At 42.8% G+C, this 18,666-nt stretch overlaps 1 protein-coding gene across 1 annotated transcript in view; it reads right to left on the bottom strand.

Moving 5' to 3' along the window:
• Positions 1-18,431, bottom strand: part of ush1c (Usher syndrome 1C) — a 228,239-nt gene extending 209,808 nt beyond the window's left edge. Inside the window, exon 1 of the mRNA XM_067993855.1 lies at positions 18,345-18,431. Within this exon, the coding sequence (XP_067849956.1) occupies positions 18,345-18,380 (36 nt within the window). The 5' untranslated portion in view covers positions 18,381-18,431. The remainder of the gene's footprint in view (positions 1-18,344) is intronic.
• Positions 18,432-18,666: the final 235 nt, after the last annotated feature.

The raw sequence follows: 18,666 nt of genomic DNA, 5'->3' as shown, positions 1-18,666 counted from the left end.
GCGGAGAGGGCCCAGGGGCTGTGTGGCCGGGTCCTGCTCCGACTTCTTGTGTTCTTTAGATTTGTGGTTGGGATCAGATCAGCCATGATCTTATTGAATGGCGGAGCAGGCTCGAGGGGCCGACTGGCCTACTCCTGCTCCAATTTCTTATGTTCTTATGTTCTTAAATACAACAGGTCTAATCATAGAAAGGAAGTTAATGGGTTGAATGACTTGCAACCTGCTTAGGGGAAAAGCAAGAGATTGTTAGATGACATAAAAAATCATGTCAGTGTAGGAAGACTTTAGAGAAACAATAGGACACATGAATTGCTAAGAGTGAGAGGCCCACAAAAAGAAAAAGACAAGAAAATCGGGCTAGTTAAAAAAAAGGAAATGTGCACTCGTAGGTCTAAAATGAAAACTGAAATGATAAAAACAGATACTGGGTATGTCAATCCTGCAAGGAGAAAAAAAAAAGAGGCTTACACCAAGGGCACAGACCCACTTGCCAGAACTGTGTTCTGATGAAGGATCTACACCCAGAACATCAACCCACCCCTCGTAGTAAGGAGAATGAGGTATACGGCTAAGGTCTGAAGTTACCAAAGTCAATAATCACATCAGAGAGATGCAAACTGCTCAGGAGAAAAATGAGGTACTACAGCTGACTCTGTGTTCCCAAACACAGCTCACATGGACAACATGGCAGGAAATTGTAGGCATGCAGCTCATGATTTCCAGCCATGAATTCCCTGTAAGCACTGCTCCCTACTGTCAACGTGGAACTGGTCTACTGCCCCTGATGCTTGTAAATATGCAGTACTCAGAGAAGTGGAAGCAAACTGCATAGGTTTCTTTTATGCACAGCACATCAAACTGATGAAAAGGTCTTTTTTTCTTAATTGATCTGACCAATCTGCTTTTACTACCAGCATTTTATGTTTTTATATTAAATTGTTGGTTACTCCAGCTTTTTGACTCCCCACCCCTTCAGTTTCTTCCTTCCTTTCCTGGCTGTGCTGATTCATATTGGAATATGCCTCAATAGACATTAGGATTCCTTACTGTTTTTGATGTGTACACTTTGATAAGGAGTGTCAGCAAGCATTATGGTTGTGGGGGGCGGAGGGACATCAGATATCACCCAATATCTGCATACAAATACTTTCCAGCATAAGCCATTTGATAGTGAGTTGGAGCAACTGATTCCATTTCTCTTCCTTGGGCAGGTGCAAGAAAACGAATTGTATCAACTCGAACAATACTCCAGCTGAAATCAGCTAACTCACACAGTATAAAGATCAACTCTGGGACCTTGCTGGACTGTAGGGTTCAGTACCACTATTGCACATTGAGCTCAAATAATTTTACTCCCCTAAGTGAACACACACAAAGGAAAGCAGGGAAGCAATTAAATTGCAATAGTATTTATCTAAAATCGATATTTGAAAGAACTTGGATTTATATAGAGCTTTAGCATGTCTTCAACACGTCTCAAAAAGCTCCACAACCAACTGATTACTTTTGAAGTGCAGCATGGAAGACAATTTAAATGAAGCATTGTTCCATAAACAGCAAATGAGTTGAATGGCTCGTTAATTGGTTTGCAGTGGTGTTGATTGTGGGAGGAATGTTGTCCAGGACATTGGGGGAATTCCTTGCTTCAAGTAGTAGCATAGCAACATTAACATCCACCTGAACAGGCAGATGGAGCCTTGATTTAACATCTCATTCAGCCTCTGACAATGCAGCAATCCCTCAGTAATGTGACCCTTGTGTCTTCAAGTCTTGTAGTAGGGTTTGAACCCACAACCTTCTGACTTAGAAGTGAGAGTGCCACCAACAACTTACATTTATATAGCGCCTTTAACGTTGCAAATCGTCCCAAGGTGCATCATAGGAGAGTTATCAAACAAAATTTGACATCAAGCCACATAAGGAGATATTAGGACAGGTGGCCTAAAACTTAGTCAAAGAAGTAGGTTTTAAGGACCATCTTAAAGGAGGAGAGAGAGAAAGAGAGGTGGAGAGGTTTAGGGAGGAAATTCCAGAGCCTAGGGTCTAGGCAGCTAAAGGCCCGGCCGTCAACGGTGGAGCGATTAAAATTGGGGAAGCGCAAGAGGCAAGAACTGGAGGAGCACAGAGATCTCGGAGGGTTGTAGGGCTGGAGGAGGTTATAGAGATAGGGAGGGGCGAGACCAGGGACGGATCTGAAAACAAGGATGAGAATTTTAAAATCGAGGCATTCCCGGACCGGGAGCACACGAGTGATGGGTGAATGGAACTTGGTGCAAGTTAGGATACTAGAATACGGGCAGCAGAATTTTGGATGTGCTCAAGTTTATGGAGCGTGGAAGATGGGAGACCAGCCAGGAGAGCATTGGAATAGTCCAGTCTAGAGGTAACAAAGACATGGATGAAGGTTTCAACAGCAGATGAACTGAGGCTGGGTCGGAGACGGGCGATGTTACGGAGGTGGAAGTAGGCGGTCTTGGTGGTGGAGCGGATATGTGGTTGGAAGCTCATCTCAGGATCAAGTAGGATGCCAAGGTTGCGAACGGTCTGGTTCAACCTCAGACGGTGGCCAGGGAGAGGGATGGAGTCGGTGGCTAGGGAACGGAGTTTGCGGTGGGGACCAAGGACAAAGGCTTCGGTCTTCCCAATATTTAGTTGGGAGTAAATTTTTGCTCATCCAGTACTGGATGTCAGATAAGCAGTGTGACAAATGAGAGACAGTGGAGGGGTTGAGAGAGGTGGGGTTGAAGTAGAGCTGGGTATCATCAGCATACATGTGTAATCTGACGTTGTGCTTTCGGATCATGTCACCAAGGGGCAGCGTGAGAAATAGAAGGGGGCCAAGGACATAAGCTGACGACTTCAATTAAAATAAATCAACATCTTCCAGTTCTGACCTAAGGTCTTCGACCTGAAACGTTCACTCTGTTTCTTTCTCCACAGATGCTGCCTCACTTGCTGAGCCTTTCCAGCATTTTCTGTTTTAACTTCAATTAAAGTTTGTGTCTATAATATTGTACATGTATAATGTAAAATAGTACATTTGTAATATTATTATATTGAAATGAACCTGTAACACTGATTGATCTGTGCTAACTAAATGACAACACAGGCTATCAAGTGCCCACACAAATGTCAGCTGTCTTTTTTCTTATTTTCAGCTATTGCCATTTTAATTATTTTTAGTCATATTCATCGTATTTATCATAGTCTTATTTATCATTTTTATCCTGAATCTCCCCTCCCTTTCCCCTGAGTGCAGTCTGCTCAACCTCAATTTCTACTATATCCACTCTGCCTGATCCAGCCCCAAATCACTGCTCTGCAACCCAACATTCAACCTGGTGTCTTACTGCCCATTTAACTTTGATCGTCATTCACTGCAGTGTCCAGCCTCCCCACTTTCATTTCCCGGTTGGTAGCTGCTGATTCACTTTATTATTTTCCTTACCGCTGATCCCAGTACCAAGGAGCATGAGGCATTGGGAACTTGTGAGTTTCTGATGCAGGCCTTTTTGACTTCACAGGTGGCTTCCTGCACACTTAGATATGGGTAAAAGCATGAGAGATTGGAGAGCGTAAAAGGTAATGGTTGATCTCTTTGCCATATTGATCAGTCACATATAGGAAAAACTAAACAAAAAAACAGAGAGAGAGAGTGTAAGTGTATCTCATGATTTTTACAGTGGGGGGGGGGAAGGCAGCGGGGGAGGGGGAAGACAATTGGACACAAAAAGCAGAAGTAAAGTTGGCGGGTCGCGGGCAATAAATTTTACTTCCGAGTTTCGTGCCTGGCAGCCAGCCTCATTGACAGGCTGACAGGTAGGAATCGGAGAGGAGGGAGAGGGGAATCGTGGGCCGTGGAGGACAACGGGTGTGGGGGGGGGGGGGGGCCTGGAGGACATCGCAGGCCAGGAGGTGTTCAGGTCATCAGAAGATCGGAGGACGTTGAGAGAAGGTCGGAGGTCGGGAGGAGTCGGAGGTATGGATGGGTCTCAGCTATCTGGGTGGGGGGGGGGGGTGGTCTACCATCGGGGAGGTGGTCCACCACCATGGCGGGGGGGGTGGGTTGTCAACCACTGGGGGGGGGGGGGGGTGGGGGGAGAGGGGGAGCCATCATGGGCAGGGAGGGGCCTATCATCAGAGGAGGCTTCCACCATCTTGGGTGGGGGGTTGTCGGCTGATTGCTGGGGTCCTATCACACCAGGAGAGTTTGTTGGACCTGGACGCAGCACTCCTGCTCATCCAGGCCCACAAGCAATGTAATAAAGGCACTCACACCTCATGGATCCGGCCCTTCTTGTCTGCTTTCACCTGATGTGAATCAGAAGCAATGGGAAACCTGAACGGGTAGGGTTAAATTCATTTTACATTTCTAATACACAAAAAATTAAGTGCCTCAACTATCGCAATGAGGTTCATTGCCCCTTTAACTATCGGTCCGCCGGCTTTAAGTGGGGATGGTACTTTCAGGTTTCTGCATCCTATCACACCTGGGTTAAACCCAGAAGTGGCCGTGTTGGAGCCGGGATGCGGTCCCACTGAAAAATTCAACTATTTTTACTACCCACCCGCCCCAACCCACCTGTTCTTGGGAGTTAAAATTACCCCCCATGTCACTGTGTGAATAGGTTTGTTTGTGAGATTGTATGTATGTATCGGTGTGAGTTTTTGACTGCCGCACAACTCCCTCACTCCCAATCTATGTTGTTTGCCCTAATCTCCCTCCTGAGCCCTGATGCCCCCACTAACTCTTTCATACCCAAGGAGAAACAAGATCACTTCTGTGGCTAAAGGCTGTGAGAGCCATAGAGAGCGAAAGAAAAATGTAAAGAGAAAGGGACAAAAAGTTTGAGATTGGAAGACAAGTCGAGACACAGTTGTAGAAAGAGAGAGGCTTCTTTGTGTACGAGGAACACCACGAAAGATGAACTGGCAATGCATGATTTTACACCTACAAATTTGCCAGTGGAAAACCTGTTACAAAAGTTAGTAATGAATATACTTCGAAAATGTATGAAACTCTTAAAAAAACAAAGAAACCATGGAACCAGAAAGCCTTGTGGCTCTTTTTCCTTCCAGTAATGAATTTGGAAAATACAATTACAACTATAGATATTGCAACATAGAACAATAGAAGTATACAACACAAAAGGACAACATTGGGCCCAATGTATGTATGCCAACTCTTTGCTAGAGTATCCCAAAACTGCTCTTTTCCCATTGCCCTGTATCTTCCTCTGCCTCAAATGATTATTTGCTCTTCTGTTAAAAGATGCAATGGTCTTTGCCTTAACTCTTCCCTATGGTAAAATAGTCCATACTCAAACTAGTCTCTGTGTAAAGAAATTTCCCCTAAATTCTCTCTTCACTTTCTTAATGACAATTTTAAATTGATGGACCACTCATCACTGACTCTCCAACCAAAGAAAATAATATTCGGTCCCTGCAACAATCTACAAACCCTTAGCACTGATTCCCTCTCTCTTCCCGGCCACTGTTTATAACCACGCCATCCTATTCAACCTGAGCTAGGCTTCTGACTTCATAGCCTCTCCGCCACAATGACCGCCTACTTCCACCTCCATAATATCATCTGCCTTACTCCTGCCTCAGCCATCAGGTGCACGCATTTGTCACTTCCAGACTTAACTATTCCAATGCTCTCCTGGCCAGTCGACCATCCTTTGCATGCTGTAAACTTCACAGAATAAGTTAAAGGTTTTGATTCCAATTAGAATTCCTTTGAAGTTCTGAAAAGCCATCTGTGTTTAATTAGCTAATCTCAATTGTGGTGGCAGTTTAGACAGCATCCCTGGTTAACCAGTCAGAGACATCTACTGGAAAGCATGCAAAAGGTATGAGGACAGAATCAGATTCAACTATAACCCCCACCCCCATAACTGAATAGACTATGGATGCTCACTGTTTCACATCACACATGAATGATGGCCACTTTGATCAGATACTGGAATGTGGCCGACACCTATGGAAGTGCACCAGCCATCTCCTCTGGAGTAAAGGAGAAAAAATTGTAGGGAGAAGAAAAAAGATACTGTAAAATTCATCACATTTACTTTTAAAACCATTGGTTGAAATAAGAACATAAGAACATAAGAAATAGGAGCAGGAGTAGGCCAATCGGCCCCTCGAGCCTGCTCCGCCATTCAATAAGATCATGGCTGATCTGATCCTAACCTCAAATCTAAATTCATGTCCAATTTCCTGCCCGCTCCCCATAACCCCTAATTCCCTTTACTTCGAGGAAACTGTCTATTTCTGTTTTAAATTTATTTAATGATGTAGCTCCCACAGCTTCCTGGGGCAGCAAATTCCACAGACCTACTACCCTCTGAGTGAAGAAGTTTCTCCTCATCTCAGTTTTGAAAGAGCAGCTTCTTGTTCTAAGATTATGCCCCCTAGTTCTAGTTTCACCCATCCTGGGGAACATCCTTACCGCATCCACCCGATCAAGCCCCTTCACAATCTTATATGTTTCAATAAGATCGCCTCTCATTCTTCTGAACTCCAATGAGTAGAGTCCCAATCTACTCAACCTCTCCTCATATGTCCACCCCCTCATCCCCAGGATTAACCGAGTGAACCTTCTTTGTACTGCCTCGAGAGCAAGTATGTCTTTTCTTAAGTATGGACACCAAAACTGTATGCAGTATTCCAGGTGCGGTCTCACCAATACCTTATATAACTGCAGGAACACCTCCCTGTTTTTATATTCTATCCCCCTAGCAATAAAAGCCAACATTCCGTTGGCCTTCTTGATCACCTGCTGCACCTGCATACTAACTTTTTGATTTTCTTGCACTAGGACCCCCAGATCCCTTTGTACTGCAGTACTCTCCAGTTTCTCGCCATTAAGATAATAACTTGCTCTCTGATTTTTCCTGCCAAAGTGCATAACCTCACATTTTCCAATATTGTATTGCATCTGCCAAATCTCCGCCCACTCACCCAGCCTGTCAATATCCCCCTGTGGTATTGCTCTTAGACAATTTTTTTAAAACTGTGGGGTTGATTTTAACCTCCAGCAGGTTCCGAATGGGCAGGGGCAAGGCGAGTGGAAAAACACGCTCACTAGTATAAGCTTGAGGCTCGGGATATTGAGCTGCACACCTGAAATGGGCAGAAAGAGGCCACCCGCTGGCACTAAGGGAAGGTTCACCAGCAAGTAGGTAAGTCATGGGAAAGGGGTTTCAGGATGGTCTTGCGAGAGGGAAGGCAGGACAGGGGGAAAGTGTCTAGGGTGGTGAAGGCTACGACTCTGGGGTCCAGAGGAGCACTCCTGCTCTTCCTGGACCCACAAAGGAAAGATTTTCAGTTATCTTGGAGGGCCTCTTCTGCCTGCAGAGCTGCTTCAGCCTGGTGGGAAAGTCACGGCAGCTTCCCTGTTCAGGCCCCAGTTAAAATGCAATCAGGGTCCATTTGATGTAATAGGACCCCAATTTGCATAAATGCATGAAGCCCCTGCCTACTTTAGGCGGGCACTTCATTCACCTGCAGAACCCCGGGAGGTTGAAATAGGCAATGTCAGGAAAGAGTCCAGCTACTTGCGGGTAAGTAACCCCCTCATTTTTAACTGCCCACCCATCAGTTTCCACTGGGTATGTCGGGTTAAAATCAATCTCTCTGTGTCTTTTCCTCGAATTGTCTGTGCTTAATTTCCACTCTCTATTTCTCTCTGAATATCTGTTTGTTATACACTTTTTCAGTCTTTGTCGTTACTTTCTATTTCTCTCTCTCTCTGCCTCACATTTTCTCTCAACATCCTTAATCTTCAGGGTACTTTAGGAGTCACATCTGCACTAATGTGCATTCTACATTTTCAGACTATCACCATCAAAATCATTTTTCTGTTTCTTTCCTGTTTTGGTTGATGTTACAGAATTCCAATGTGTATTGTAGAATTTGCAAAGTCATCACCACTTTCCTTTTTGAAATAAATAAGACATTAAATTTACAGTGTGTCTTTTGTTAACAACCCGCTTGGCTAAAACTGAAGGTTATAAATGTTTGAAGTAGTCTCTTGTCACTGGAGTCTCTGTAATTACATTATATTAATCATACAGTCTTCATGACATTTATTTCAGTGATGCATGTTATAGTTAGTGAAAATCGGGCTGGCATTAATGTTAGTCTTTTGTGAAGGGATTCGCAAAATTTCACATGTTCCCCCCACCCCGAAGATTTATTGGAGTTATTAAAGAAACCCTGGTGTGACTGTTTTAAAAAATCCAAGGTCTCTCAAAATGGCTTCAGTCAGACACATGGCCAAGGACCGGCAGATTTGAAATTGCATTCTCAACAACTTGGCAGGTTTTCGTGTCTAGACAGGTTTCTTTAAACAATGCAGCTGCATTCTAGCCCTGAGGCAAGCTATCAACATGGCCGGTCAACACATCAAAATTCGAGCAGGAAGTGATCGCAGGACAAAAGGTGAACCATCAAGGTACATTCGGAACAATGGTAAAGCAGTTAGCATACAGATCGATACAGGAAACGGCCATAATGTAAATGGGCCAGAGATGGGGTCCTTTGTCTTACGTTTCGTGCTTAAATCAAACAATGAAGCAAGCTGATAAGGTATGAAAAAACCTGTTACCAAGAGGGTATAACTGAAGCTGCCCAGTATATTTCTGGGTAGTAGGAGTAGCTGCTCTCTTCGCCTCTTGGCCAGTATATTTCTGGGTAGTAGCTGCTCTCTTCGCCTCTTGGCCCCATCCTGTCTGTCTGCTAGCAACTAAGAAGGAAGCCATCCAGTAAACCTCGCAACCACATGTCGACGGCAGCAGCAGGCACAGGGGCCAGGCCTTTTTCATCTGTTTCACTGGTGAGCATTAATTTTCTGGCTGCCACAAGACAACCTAGCATAAGTGTAAGGTTGGGGGTTAAAGGGGATATTGCTAAACTTGTGATTTTAGAATTTTCCCTCGATGTGTCTGTTTCTTTCAACCCGATAAGTGTAAGACTGTATTACATCCATAGCGATTTCTTTATCTTCTGTATTGTACTGTTTACCTTGTAGTTTTAGTTTTCTTATTAATAAACATTGGTTTTCCTTGTACCAATCCACTGGTCTGTTTGTCTGTCTTTGTTACCACTCGATAAGTCCTCAGCTCAGAATCAGGAAGGGGTAAGCGATTCGCAACCGCACTGCGGGCAGGGCAGCTCAGGAAAAACATAACTGGCTGACCTATTATAAGCCCGAGAAACAGTAAAAAAAGAAACCCCTTACATTTGAAAGCTAGTCCATTAGCACTGCGAGTATACAGTCTGAGGGAATCAGAGTCCGGTGACTTGAGAGTGGGTGACTTGAGAGTGGGTGGAGGTGGGAAAGAGTGAAAGAAATTTGTTGGGCTGAACTTAAGGCAGGACTCAGGAGCTGTTGATTGGGGAAAATATAAGAAAGCATCCTGGACTTGGACCTTAGGAGTGGGCTGGAGCTGCGTTGGAAGTATAGAGTGCAGGAGTCATTGGGTCTTGGAGTGAATGACCAAGGACAGTCAAGATGCTGAGCGGTTGTTTCCCCTGGCTGGGGAGTCTAGAACTAGGGGCCATAGTCTCAGGGTAAGGGGTTGGCCATTTAGGACTGAGATGAGGAGAAATTTCTTCACTCAGAGGGTTGTGAATCTTTGGAATTCTCCACCCCGGAGGGCTGTGGATGCTCAGTCATTGTGTATATTCAAAGCTGAGATCAATAGATTTTTGGACTCTAAGGGAATCAAGGGATATGGGGATCGATAATGGACGGCGGGAAAGTGGAATTTAGGTTGAAAATTAGTAATGATCTTGTTGAATGGTGGGGCAGGCTCGAGGGCCCATATGGCCTACTCCTGGTCGAATTTCTTACATTCTTATGTAAACTGAACCAGTCCCTAATGCTGCGTGAGTAATAGGCTGGGCACTGAGTAGAGAGCAGTGGGAGGGAGCGAGCAGGAAACTACAGACTGGCCAAATTCACCGGTGAGATGGAGGCATCAGTTTCTCATGCTTTCATGTGCTGCACCTGCATTCTTTACAGAATTAGGACATCATGCCTGATTGGGACTGGACATGGAGCACAGGAATGAGGGTGGGTCTGATGCTTTCTGCTGGAGATGTAGGGTATCCCCAGGGTCAAAGCTGTTGATTTTGCTTTTGTAGTGGGAAGAGGTAATAGACACTGGAATAATTGGAGAGTTTAGTATGGCACAATTGGAGAGTATGGGAAAGTTCATGGGCAAATTAGTGATTTTTTTTTGTAAATTATTATTGAATTGTGGTCTTTATTTCTTATACATTTTATTTTTGGGATTATAGAGTGGGTTGCCTGACTACTTGTTATCAGAACTCATGCCAGAGATTTATTTTTAGCAGAATGTCATTGGTTGCTTTTGTGATTGAACCAATCACAAGTGACACTACAGAAATGGTTCTAGGATTTGAATGGTTGAACAGGCATGTTGGAGAAATGATAGTTTTTGATTCTATGATCTGACTGGTGAAGGGACTCTCCAGCAAAATAACATACATTTTTCCAGACACGAGACTCTGATTGAGGTTAGAGATGTATGAACTGCTGCAAACATGCTTATTTTCATATTCTGAACACAAGTGGTTAAAAATATACACAATTTTCTATATTTATATAAACATTAAATTTGGCGCTTCACAAATTTACTGAACCAAATAAGTTACTTATACATCCATTTCATTTACATAATAAGGCAGCAGATGTCAGTTACAAAAAATGATCAATAAAGAGCCAAGAAACGTGACTGGAATTCTGCTGCCTCAAAAAGTGCTGGTGGACTAATTATCAAAAAAGAGCATGTGGCTAAGATCCAAATGAAATGAAGCACAAAAACATTGGCCCGGAAATTGCACTAAGCGGTGAACATTGGTTACAGCATGGACTTGATGGGCTGAATGGCCTCCTTCCATGCTGTAACCATTCTACAATCCTAACGGACGTCGCCCGCCACTCGTAAGTAACTAACTCACCCACAAACTTTTCGCGGGCTACTGGGTGCCGACTTGTTTCAGTGGAGATTTGCAAGAAGTGCAGTGGTCTTTCCCAGGCTTTTCTGAACTATAAGAGTGGAGAAAGGATCTCTCTCTCTCCCCTCAATCAATCAGCTGGAAGCATCATTAACAAGCTGTGTAGTCAGAACCAGGAAGTGAAAGCTTCCTTCACAAGCTGCACAGGCTAAGAACTAAGAATTAGTGAGAATTAGTAAATTAGTTTAAAAAGCAAAATAAAGAGAGGGTAAGATTAAAAGACAGAGGTAAAAGAGACAGAAAGAATCAGTAAAAAAAAACAATTTAAATTTTTTTTTCAAATGTTCCCAACAACAATTAATATTGGGAGGAATGAGACTCCACATTTTTAAAAGTTAATTTTCAATGCCAGAGCAGTTGTTTGACAGTCATTAATATTTACCAGGCCGTTAAAAATTAGCTTAGACCTAAAAAAAAACAACTTACTTTTTTATGGAGCGATTAGTTCATTTCAGCTGGGCAATGCAGCAAGTTCGCGCTGGCCCATTCATTCAACTGACGAGATCTCTTTAATGCAAAGCTTTCAAACGAGCAGGGCAAATGGTACAAAAATTTCTGGATTTCCGCATCTGACTGCGCATGTGCGCTCTCCAGAGCTTGCTCTTCCATTTGCCCTGAAATAACGGTGAGCTCTGTTGGTCTCGTCATCATGTCATGAGTAATTTCCGGGCCATTATTTCCCTAACTTCCCCAACTGGAGAAGGTGCAGAGGAGATTTATCAGAATGGTACCAGGGTTGAGGCAATTCAGTTATTTGGAGAGACTAGAGAAGCTGAGATTGTTCTCCTTAGAGCAAAGAAGGTTAAGGGGAGATTTAATAGAGTGTTCGAAATTATGAAGGGTTTTGATAGAGTAGATAGGAAGGTCAGTAACCAAAGGATACAAATTTAACATAATTGGCAAAAAAGCAAGGGGGAGATGAGGAGAATTTTTTTACCCCATGATTTGTTATGACCTGGAATACATTGCCTGAAAGGGTGGTGGAAATGGATTTAATAGTAACTTTGAAAATGTAAGTTGATATACAATTGAAAATGAAAGGTTTGGAGGGCTATGAGGAAGGAGCTGGGGAGTGAGACTAATTGGATAGCTCTTTCAAAGAGCCAGCACCAGCACTATAGGACAAATAGTCTCCTTCTGTGCTATATGATTCTATGATGCTTGAGGGATATTTTACAACTATCATTCCCCTCACCCCCACCCTAATAGTACACTCTTTTGATTACACCCTATCATCTTAAATGTACTGTGCCAAAGAGTGCTATTACTAGGTTCATATTTGGGATTCCTCACAAGCTGAGTCCGACATCTCAGTCGTATTTTTGTGGAAGAATACTAATGCCAGTCGAAAAGGGAAAGGGAAGTCTAAAAGGAGTGACTTTTATTCAAAGAATTGTCCCCTTCCATAGAAGAAAAGGATAAACCCATGTAAAATTTCTTTGGCCGTTAGTGAAAACATTAATGTTATCGCTGCCGTGTAGATGTTGAGTAGGGCCTCCCTCCTTAGTAGGTCACTCCAGAGGTTATAGGAAGCTTTCCATGCATCTCAAAGCAGCTTCACTGGAAAGAGCATGGGGGTGATGGGGATGACTTCAAACCAGTATATGAAGCACTCCACAGCCAGCATCCCAAAAAAACCACACTACAGGCTGGGAAATTTGCTCTGAAGTCAGCCCTGGCTGCGTGCTCCAGGACATTCTCCAACAATGCAGCAGCCAAACAGGGAGGAAGATACTACTCAAAGGTTTCCATTCCAGCAGGAATATTGACATTTTCAAAAAATGTTAAATAAATTTTATGTAAGACAATCATTTTTTCCATAAAATGTGGGCTGCTTTGAATAACAACTACTGCCACTAAATCAGGCACGGCCAACCTTTCAAAACTGAAAAACCAGAAAAAGAAATTGTACACAGACAAACAGTTTTAAATAATGTGCAATATTATATGATATTCCTACTGTAACTAGTGTAAGAATAGTATTCAAGAAATCTTGAAACCTAACAAATGTATCCTTATTGCCACCAAACATTCAATGGTCCTAGTGAGATTTTTGGAGCTCTGATGATATGGAGTAACATTTTTGATAAGGTTCAATATCTTCAGGAAGTTCAGTTATATTAATGCCACCTGTGCGAGAGAAAGAATCTAAGAGGATCTCCAGCCAGCAGATGACCAAGATCAGGAAAACTGTCATACTATGGCCAGGACATTAAAATCTACTTCATGTCGCTGCGGCAGTGGGGATACACTTTCAATATTTCATATAAGGGCTTTTCTTTAATGTCGTGCACGATAAGTCAGAGGATATGCTGTTTATAAGGATGGGAGCATTAGACAATGCAACACACAATGCTTGATTCTGCTGTAATGGTGGATCTATGTGTAACCTGTTGTGTCCTTTTAAGGATATAATGTCCCATTGCAGTAAAAGGACACAATGTGAAGTCAATTAAAGGTTTGCTGTCCTTAGGCAAATCCTGAGTTCAGTGAGAAGTTATTTTCTGTTCCTGTGAGAAATTTATCTGTAGACTGACAGTTACTTGTAAATCTCAGGCTCGTCCTCAAGTTGAAACCAGCAGAAAATGACTGCTTTCCTTTTCTTGTTTTATACTTTAATCTAAGTGTGACACATAAATTTGCATGTGACAAACTGAAGCACCTGAAATGACTAAAACCTTTATAAAAATACTGGTTGCCCTCCAGTGGCATTACTCATGGTAAGTCGGAGCATATGGTTTTTACAAAACTAGTGGTAGTATGGCCACTGTGTAATGCACAAGTGAAGTATTGTTTTTATTAAATGGTACTTTGGGATTTTTACTAGTGTTTTGAATTGCATGATTGTGTACAATTTTATGTGAAAACCATAAATGAATGAAACTGATTTATTATTATATATTAATTTATGTATATGCTGAATTTTCATTTCTTTTTTAAGTCTATGATGCAGACGAATATATTAGATAATATACCCATTGGAGGCAAGTCCATGGCTTAGTGGGGAAAGGTTGTCTGTGAGGTAATGGAAGACAGAGGGTGGGAAAGTGGGGAAGAGCGAGAGAAAGCAATGTGTAGTGGACCTGGCATTAGTGTGTGGGGTACAGTAGGTGGAGAAAAGTGGAGTGGCTTGTAGGAAGGAGTTTGGCAGATGGTGTGTTGTCGTGTGGTGAAGTAATGATGAAGGTCAGGGTCGTAATGATGAAGGTTAGTATTGTCATGTGGTGAAGTAATGATGAAGGCTAGGGTGTGGGGTAGTGGCATTTGGTAAGACTTAATGGTATTGAGGAGGCAGTTGAGTACTGGATAAGGATGAGGTGTGGGAGAGATGGGAAATGTTAATATTCAGGAGAACTTGGATATGGCAGTAGTGAGGGGGAGTGTGGGAGCTTTGGGGTATCTATGAGCTTAATAAAACTGGGAGGGATTTGGTGTTTAGAAGCAATTGGCTGTAAGCATTCGTTATTTCCTCCCTTTCCCGTAAGAGCTGGGGAAATGCAGCAGGAGGGAAACATTGGGCATCAGACCAATTTTAATAGGCCTAAATATTCTGATAGCTTATTTGTTATGTAGCAGGGAAGAATAAGGCACGAAGGGGGAAATGTGATATACACAATAATGTGATGTTCAGTGAAATAGTTGTTTAAAAGGTCACTGAATACCAATTTGGCAGCCTTTGGGTTGTACTTAAGAGGAATTACACAGAACAAGATGTGTAATAAAAACCAAATACATTAAATATATTACTAGCAGGAATTAGATTAAATCTTTCATCGACTGACTCCAGGTAAGTCTCTGACCTATAGGCCTAGAAATTTGATGGTGCCGCCCCCGTTTTTCAGGCACAAAATGGGTGCCTAAACATCCAATATGGCGGGTGGGACATGCACACTCATTACGCACCATCCCCCGTATTGTTAGAGGCAGAAAAAGAGGCGTCCAGGGCCCGCGCCTGAAACAGATGTTAGGCCCTTTACATATGCAAATAGGAGGGTCTAACACCTGTTTGAGGCTCCCTTTGCAAAATTGGGTTGCCCTGAACACAGCCAGCATCAGCCTGCCTGTATTCAAGAACACATCGTCTATATGCGGTCTAATTAGCAGTCCTTAAAGGAACCACTGGAGCCTGCCACCAAAAAGGTAAGTTTATAAAAAAAAACTTACCTGAATGTGGAGCAGGAGTACTCCTACTGCAGTGCCGACGACCCCCGCTCAGCAACTCCCCAATCACTTCCCCTCTCTCCCGATCACCTTCCCTACCCCAATCACCCCCCTCTCCTGAATGCTCCTGTCCCTACCGATCGCTTCCCCCCCTCTCCGAGGACGTACCTGAGGACCATTGCCAGTGATGCAGCGGCCCGAAATTGAAATCTTCTTCGCCGGCGAGCTGCCTGGAGATGCCCAGCATGTAAATGAGTTGCTAGTCCCAATATCAAGCGTGACTCGGGCCTAAGCATTCCGTCGCAGGGATCATTCCCTGTGTCCAGTTTGCGCTGGCCTGCCAATTTCTAAGCCAAAGTCGCTAATGTTTTATCACAGTTTGTATATTTACATAAATTTTGTTGATTACACTCCAGCTACCCAGCTTTTTGATCCTATGCCATGACAATGGCATTTCAGGGCTAAGTTCAAAGTTTGTGCAAAAGTCAAAGGTTGGGTCGTAAATTAACAGTGAATTAATATTCAAGTGGGAATCTCATCATCAATACTTATTTTAAAAAGTCAATCATCATTCTTTTATCTTTAACATCCTTTTGTTTTCATTGCTCATTTCTGTGGATTATTTTGAGTATTCTTTTTAGACAGAAAGTCATTGGCTCGATGGCTAAATGCACTATGTGGTATGATGCTGGACGATACAGATTAGAAAGAATCCAGGATGAGTCATTGTGCTAAATTACCTGGTCTGAGCTGGGGACATAGGAGACACTACAATCGATCTCAGTAGATGGGAAAAGGTGAAAAATCAGCCAAAATTCCAACAAACAATCATTATCCAGTGACATGTGCTGGAAGTGGATATGTGTGGATGTCAAGGGAAGACAAGCTTGGTTTCAGATCCAATGCCTTATCCATTTGCATGATTGAATAACTTTCTAGCAGTCATTAATTAGATTGGCACATGAAGAATGTCTACTTTTGCAAGGTACCAAAGAGCTGTGGGTACAGCGGGAAGAATACAACCCATATACAATATATATATAGAATTAGCTGTAATATGAATTACAGGCTAAATGTTAGACTTTAGAGATCAGTGTTCCTGCAGCAAAGTGTCTTGTAAAATAACTCACTATGTTTATGTAAGGAAGAGGCCACGATGATGTGATTAGTAATGCAATTATATCACATTGCTGACAGAAATGAATTAAACTTGTGTTTTTCTCACTAACTTTCTACCATCCCTTCTTCTTCTGTGGAAGTTAACTCTTGGCTAGAGTATGATACCAAGGGTACAATCGCCAAACAGGAGGGTTCCCTCCCAGTCGGGGAACACTTCAGCAGTCATGGACATTCATCCACCGACCTTCGGGTAAGCGTACTCCAAGGCGGCCTTCGAGACACACGACAACGCAAAATCGTCGAGCAGAAATTGATAGCCAAGTTCCGCACCCATGAGGACGGCCTCAACCGGGATCTTGGGTTCATGTCACGCTACACGTTACCCCACCAGCGAACAAATGTTATCTGTTTTTAATATAATGGGTCATTTGCTGGCTCTCTCTGCCTTCCGGATGTTTCTGCCTCTCTCTGTGTTTTTTTTTCTCTGTTTTTTTTTCCCTGTTTGTTTTTTTGTTGAATGTGTATTCGGGGGTTCTGCAGGTAACACCTCTCTGTCTGAACACGGTGATTGCCTTGGCAACGGGCAGTTGCAGGGGCAGTCTGTAAACACCATGTATTGTTCAATATGTATAAATGCGTAGGCTTCAAGGAGATCTTGAAACATTTGCCTGAGGAAGGAGAAAATCTCCGAAAGCTTGTGAATTTAAAATAAAATTGCTGGACTATAACTTGGTGTTGTAAAATTGTTTACAATTGTCAACCCCAGTCCATCACCGGCATCTCCACATCAAGGGTACTAAACACTGTCCCTGTCCAAATTGCTATTATTCGAGTGTATTGTCTTGATGAGTGTCAGTTGACTATTTTACCAATGGGGCTGATTCTGTCTCCACCTTATTTCTACACACACATACTTGCGGCAATAGTTGCTGGATAACCACACTGAATGGGAAACCTAGCTGATTTTCCCTCCCTAATTAAGTGGCACTGGGATCAACTGTAGTGTCCCCAACGCTACTCTTTCAGCTGAGATTAGGGATCAAACCTGGGACCTTCCTTATCTGTAATCACCTAAACATTTAATAAAAAATGAAAATTAAAATATGAAAACCTAATTGAAAAAAAATCACACAATTGACATTAAAGTCCCATGGTAACAAACCTATCAGCTTTATGGCCTGGTCATTGCAAGAACTGACCCGTCCCCATCTGGTTATAAAGATGGAAGCTGACTGCGAATCAACTTCATTCTTTGTTGAGAAGTTTAAACTGCATGATCTCTACACTGCATCATCTACATGAGGATTTTTAGCTTCTTTGGACATTGAAAAAAAAACTATAGCAGACCCAATTTGCTACTATTTTTGATCAGGACATTATTTAACCTTCTGTATCTCGCTTCAAGTGATTGTATCGATATGCCTCCTCGTTGACAGAATCTCGAAAGCAATGTCCCTTTAAGAATTTCGTTCAGGTGTAATGTTACCAATCTATTTCAGAGCCCAGACGCTTGAACATGTGTTTGAATTCAATATACTGGATTTTTTTTTTCAGTGCTCAATAGTTATCATTAGAATATCGCATCTCGGTGGATTCACGGCATTGGGTCTACTAAGCCAAGAGTTTACGGAACTGCGTCCCTTCCTCTGCCCGATGGCGCTCGACTCCGGGGCTGAGCGAGTTCATCCCTGGGCAGAGCAACTGCTCGTGAACAAGGGAAACACTGCTGAAACTATACCACAATAACAACATTTAAAGGCGCTTTATTCCAAACGCACCGTCCGGACACCACTGCGCTTAATGGAAATGGAACATTATCCTAAAAGAAACATTCAATGCCCTTCCCCCATCTGTTATTCATACTGCCGGGTTCATAGTCTCACACATCCTAACCATACTTAACACTTCCTTACGAAGACCAACAAATAAGTTATTATTAATTAAAATTAGTAGGAACATGTTCAGGTTAAGTGAAAAGTGGAATTGTGTTCCGTTAGATACTTTTGCCTTACCTTATGTCTGAATTCCCGGGCCACCTTTTTCTCCATTGTGGCAGGTCTGGATACAATGGCAACAAGGAATGACCGGCCCCTTTTCCTCTCCACCCGCTGCGTGTGGAGAGGCCGCACAGCAACCACTTAACAGCATGTAAACAGTCCAGGGCAAAACAAAACTTCAGGCATGGTATGTGTCTCTATAAAGTATCATCGTTTGTGTTTATTGTTCTGTTGGACTGCATTTTTTTTACTTTATAATTTTACATTTTAAAATGTTAACGTCTATTTGCATAGCAGGTTTCGTCAGTTTATATTTCAGAGGCACACAGAGAAATAC

Source organism: Heptranchias perlo, chromosome 12, assembly GCF_035084215.1.
Source record: "Heptranchias perlo isolate sHepPer1 chromosome 12, sHepPer1.hap1, whole genome shotgun sequence".
NCBI lineage: Eukaryota > Metazoa > Chordata > Chondrichthyes > Hexanchiformes > Hexanchidae > Heptranchias > Heptranchias perlo.
This window is presented reverse-complemented; position numbering and strand designations above follow the sequence as displayed.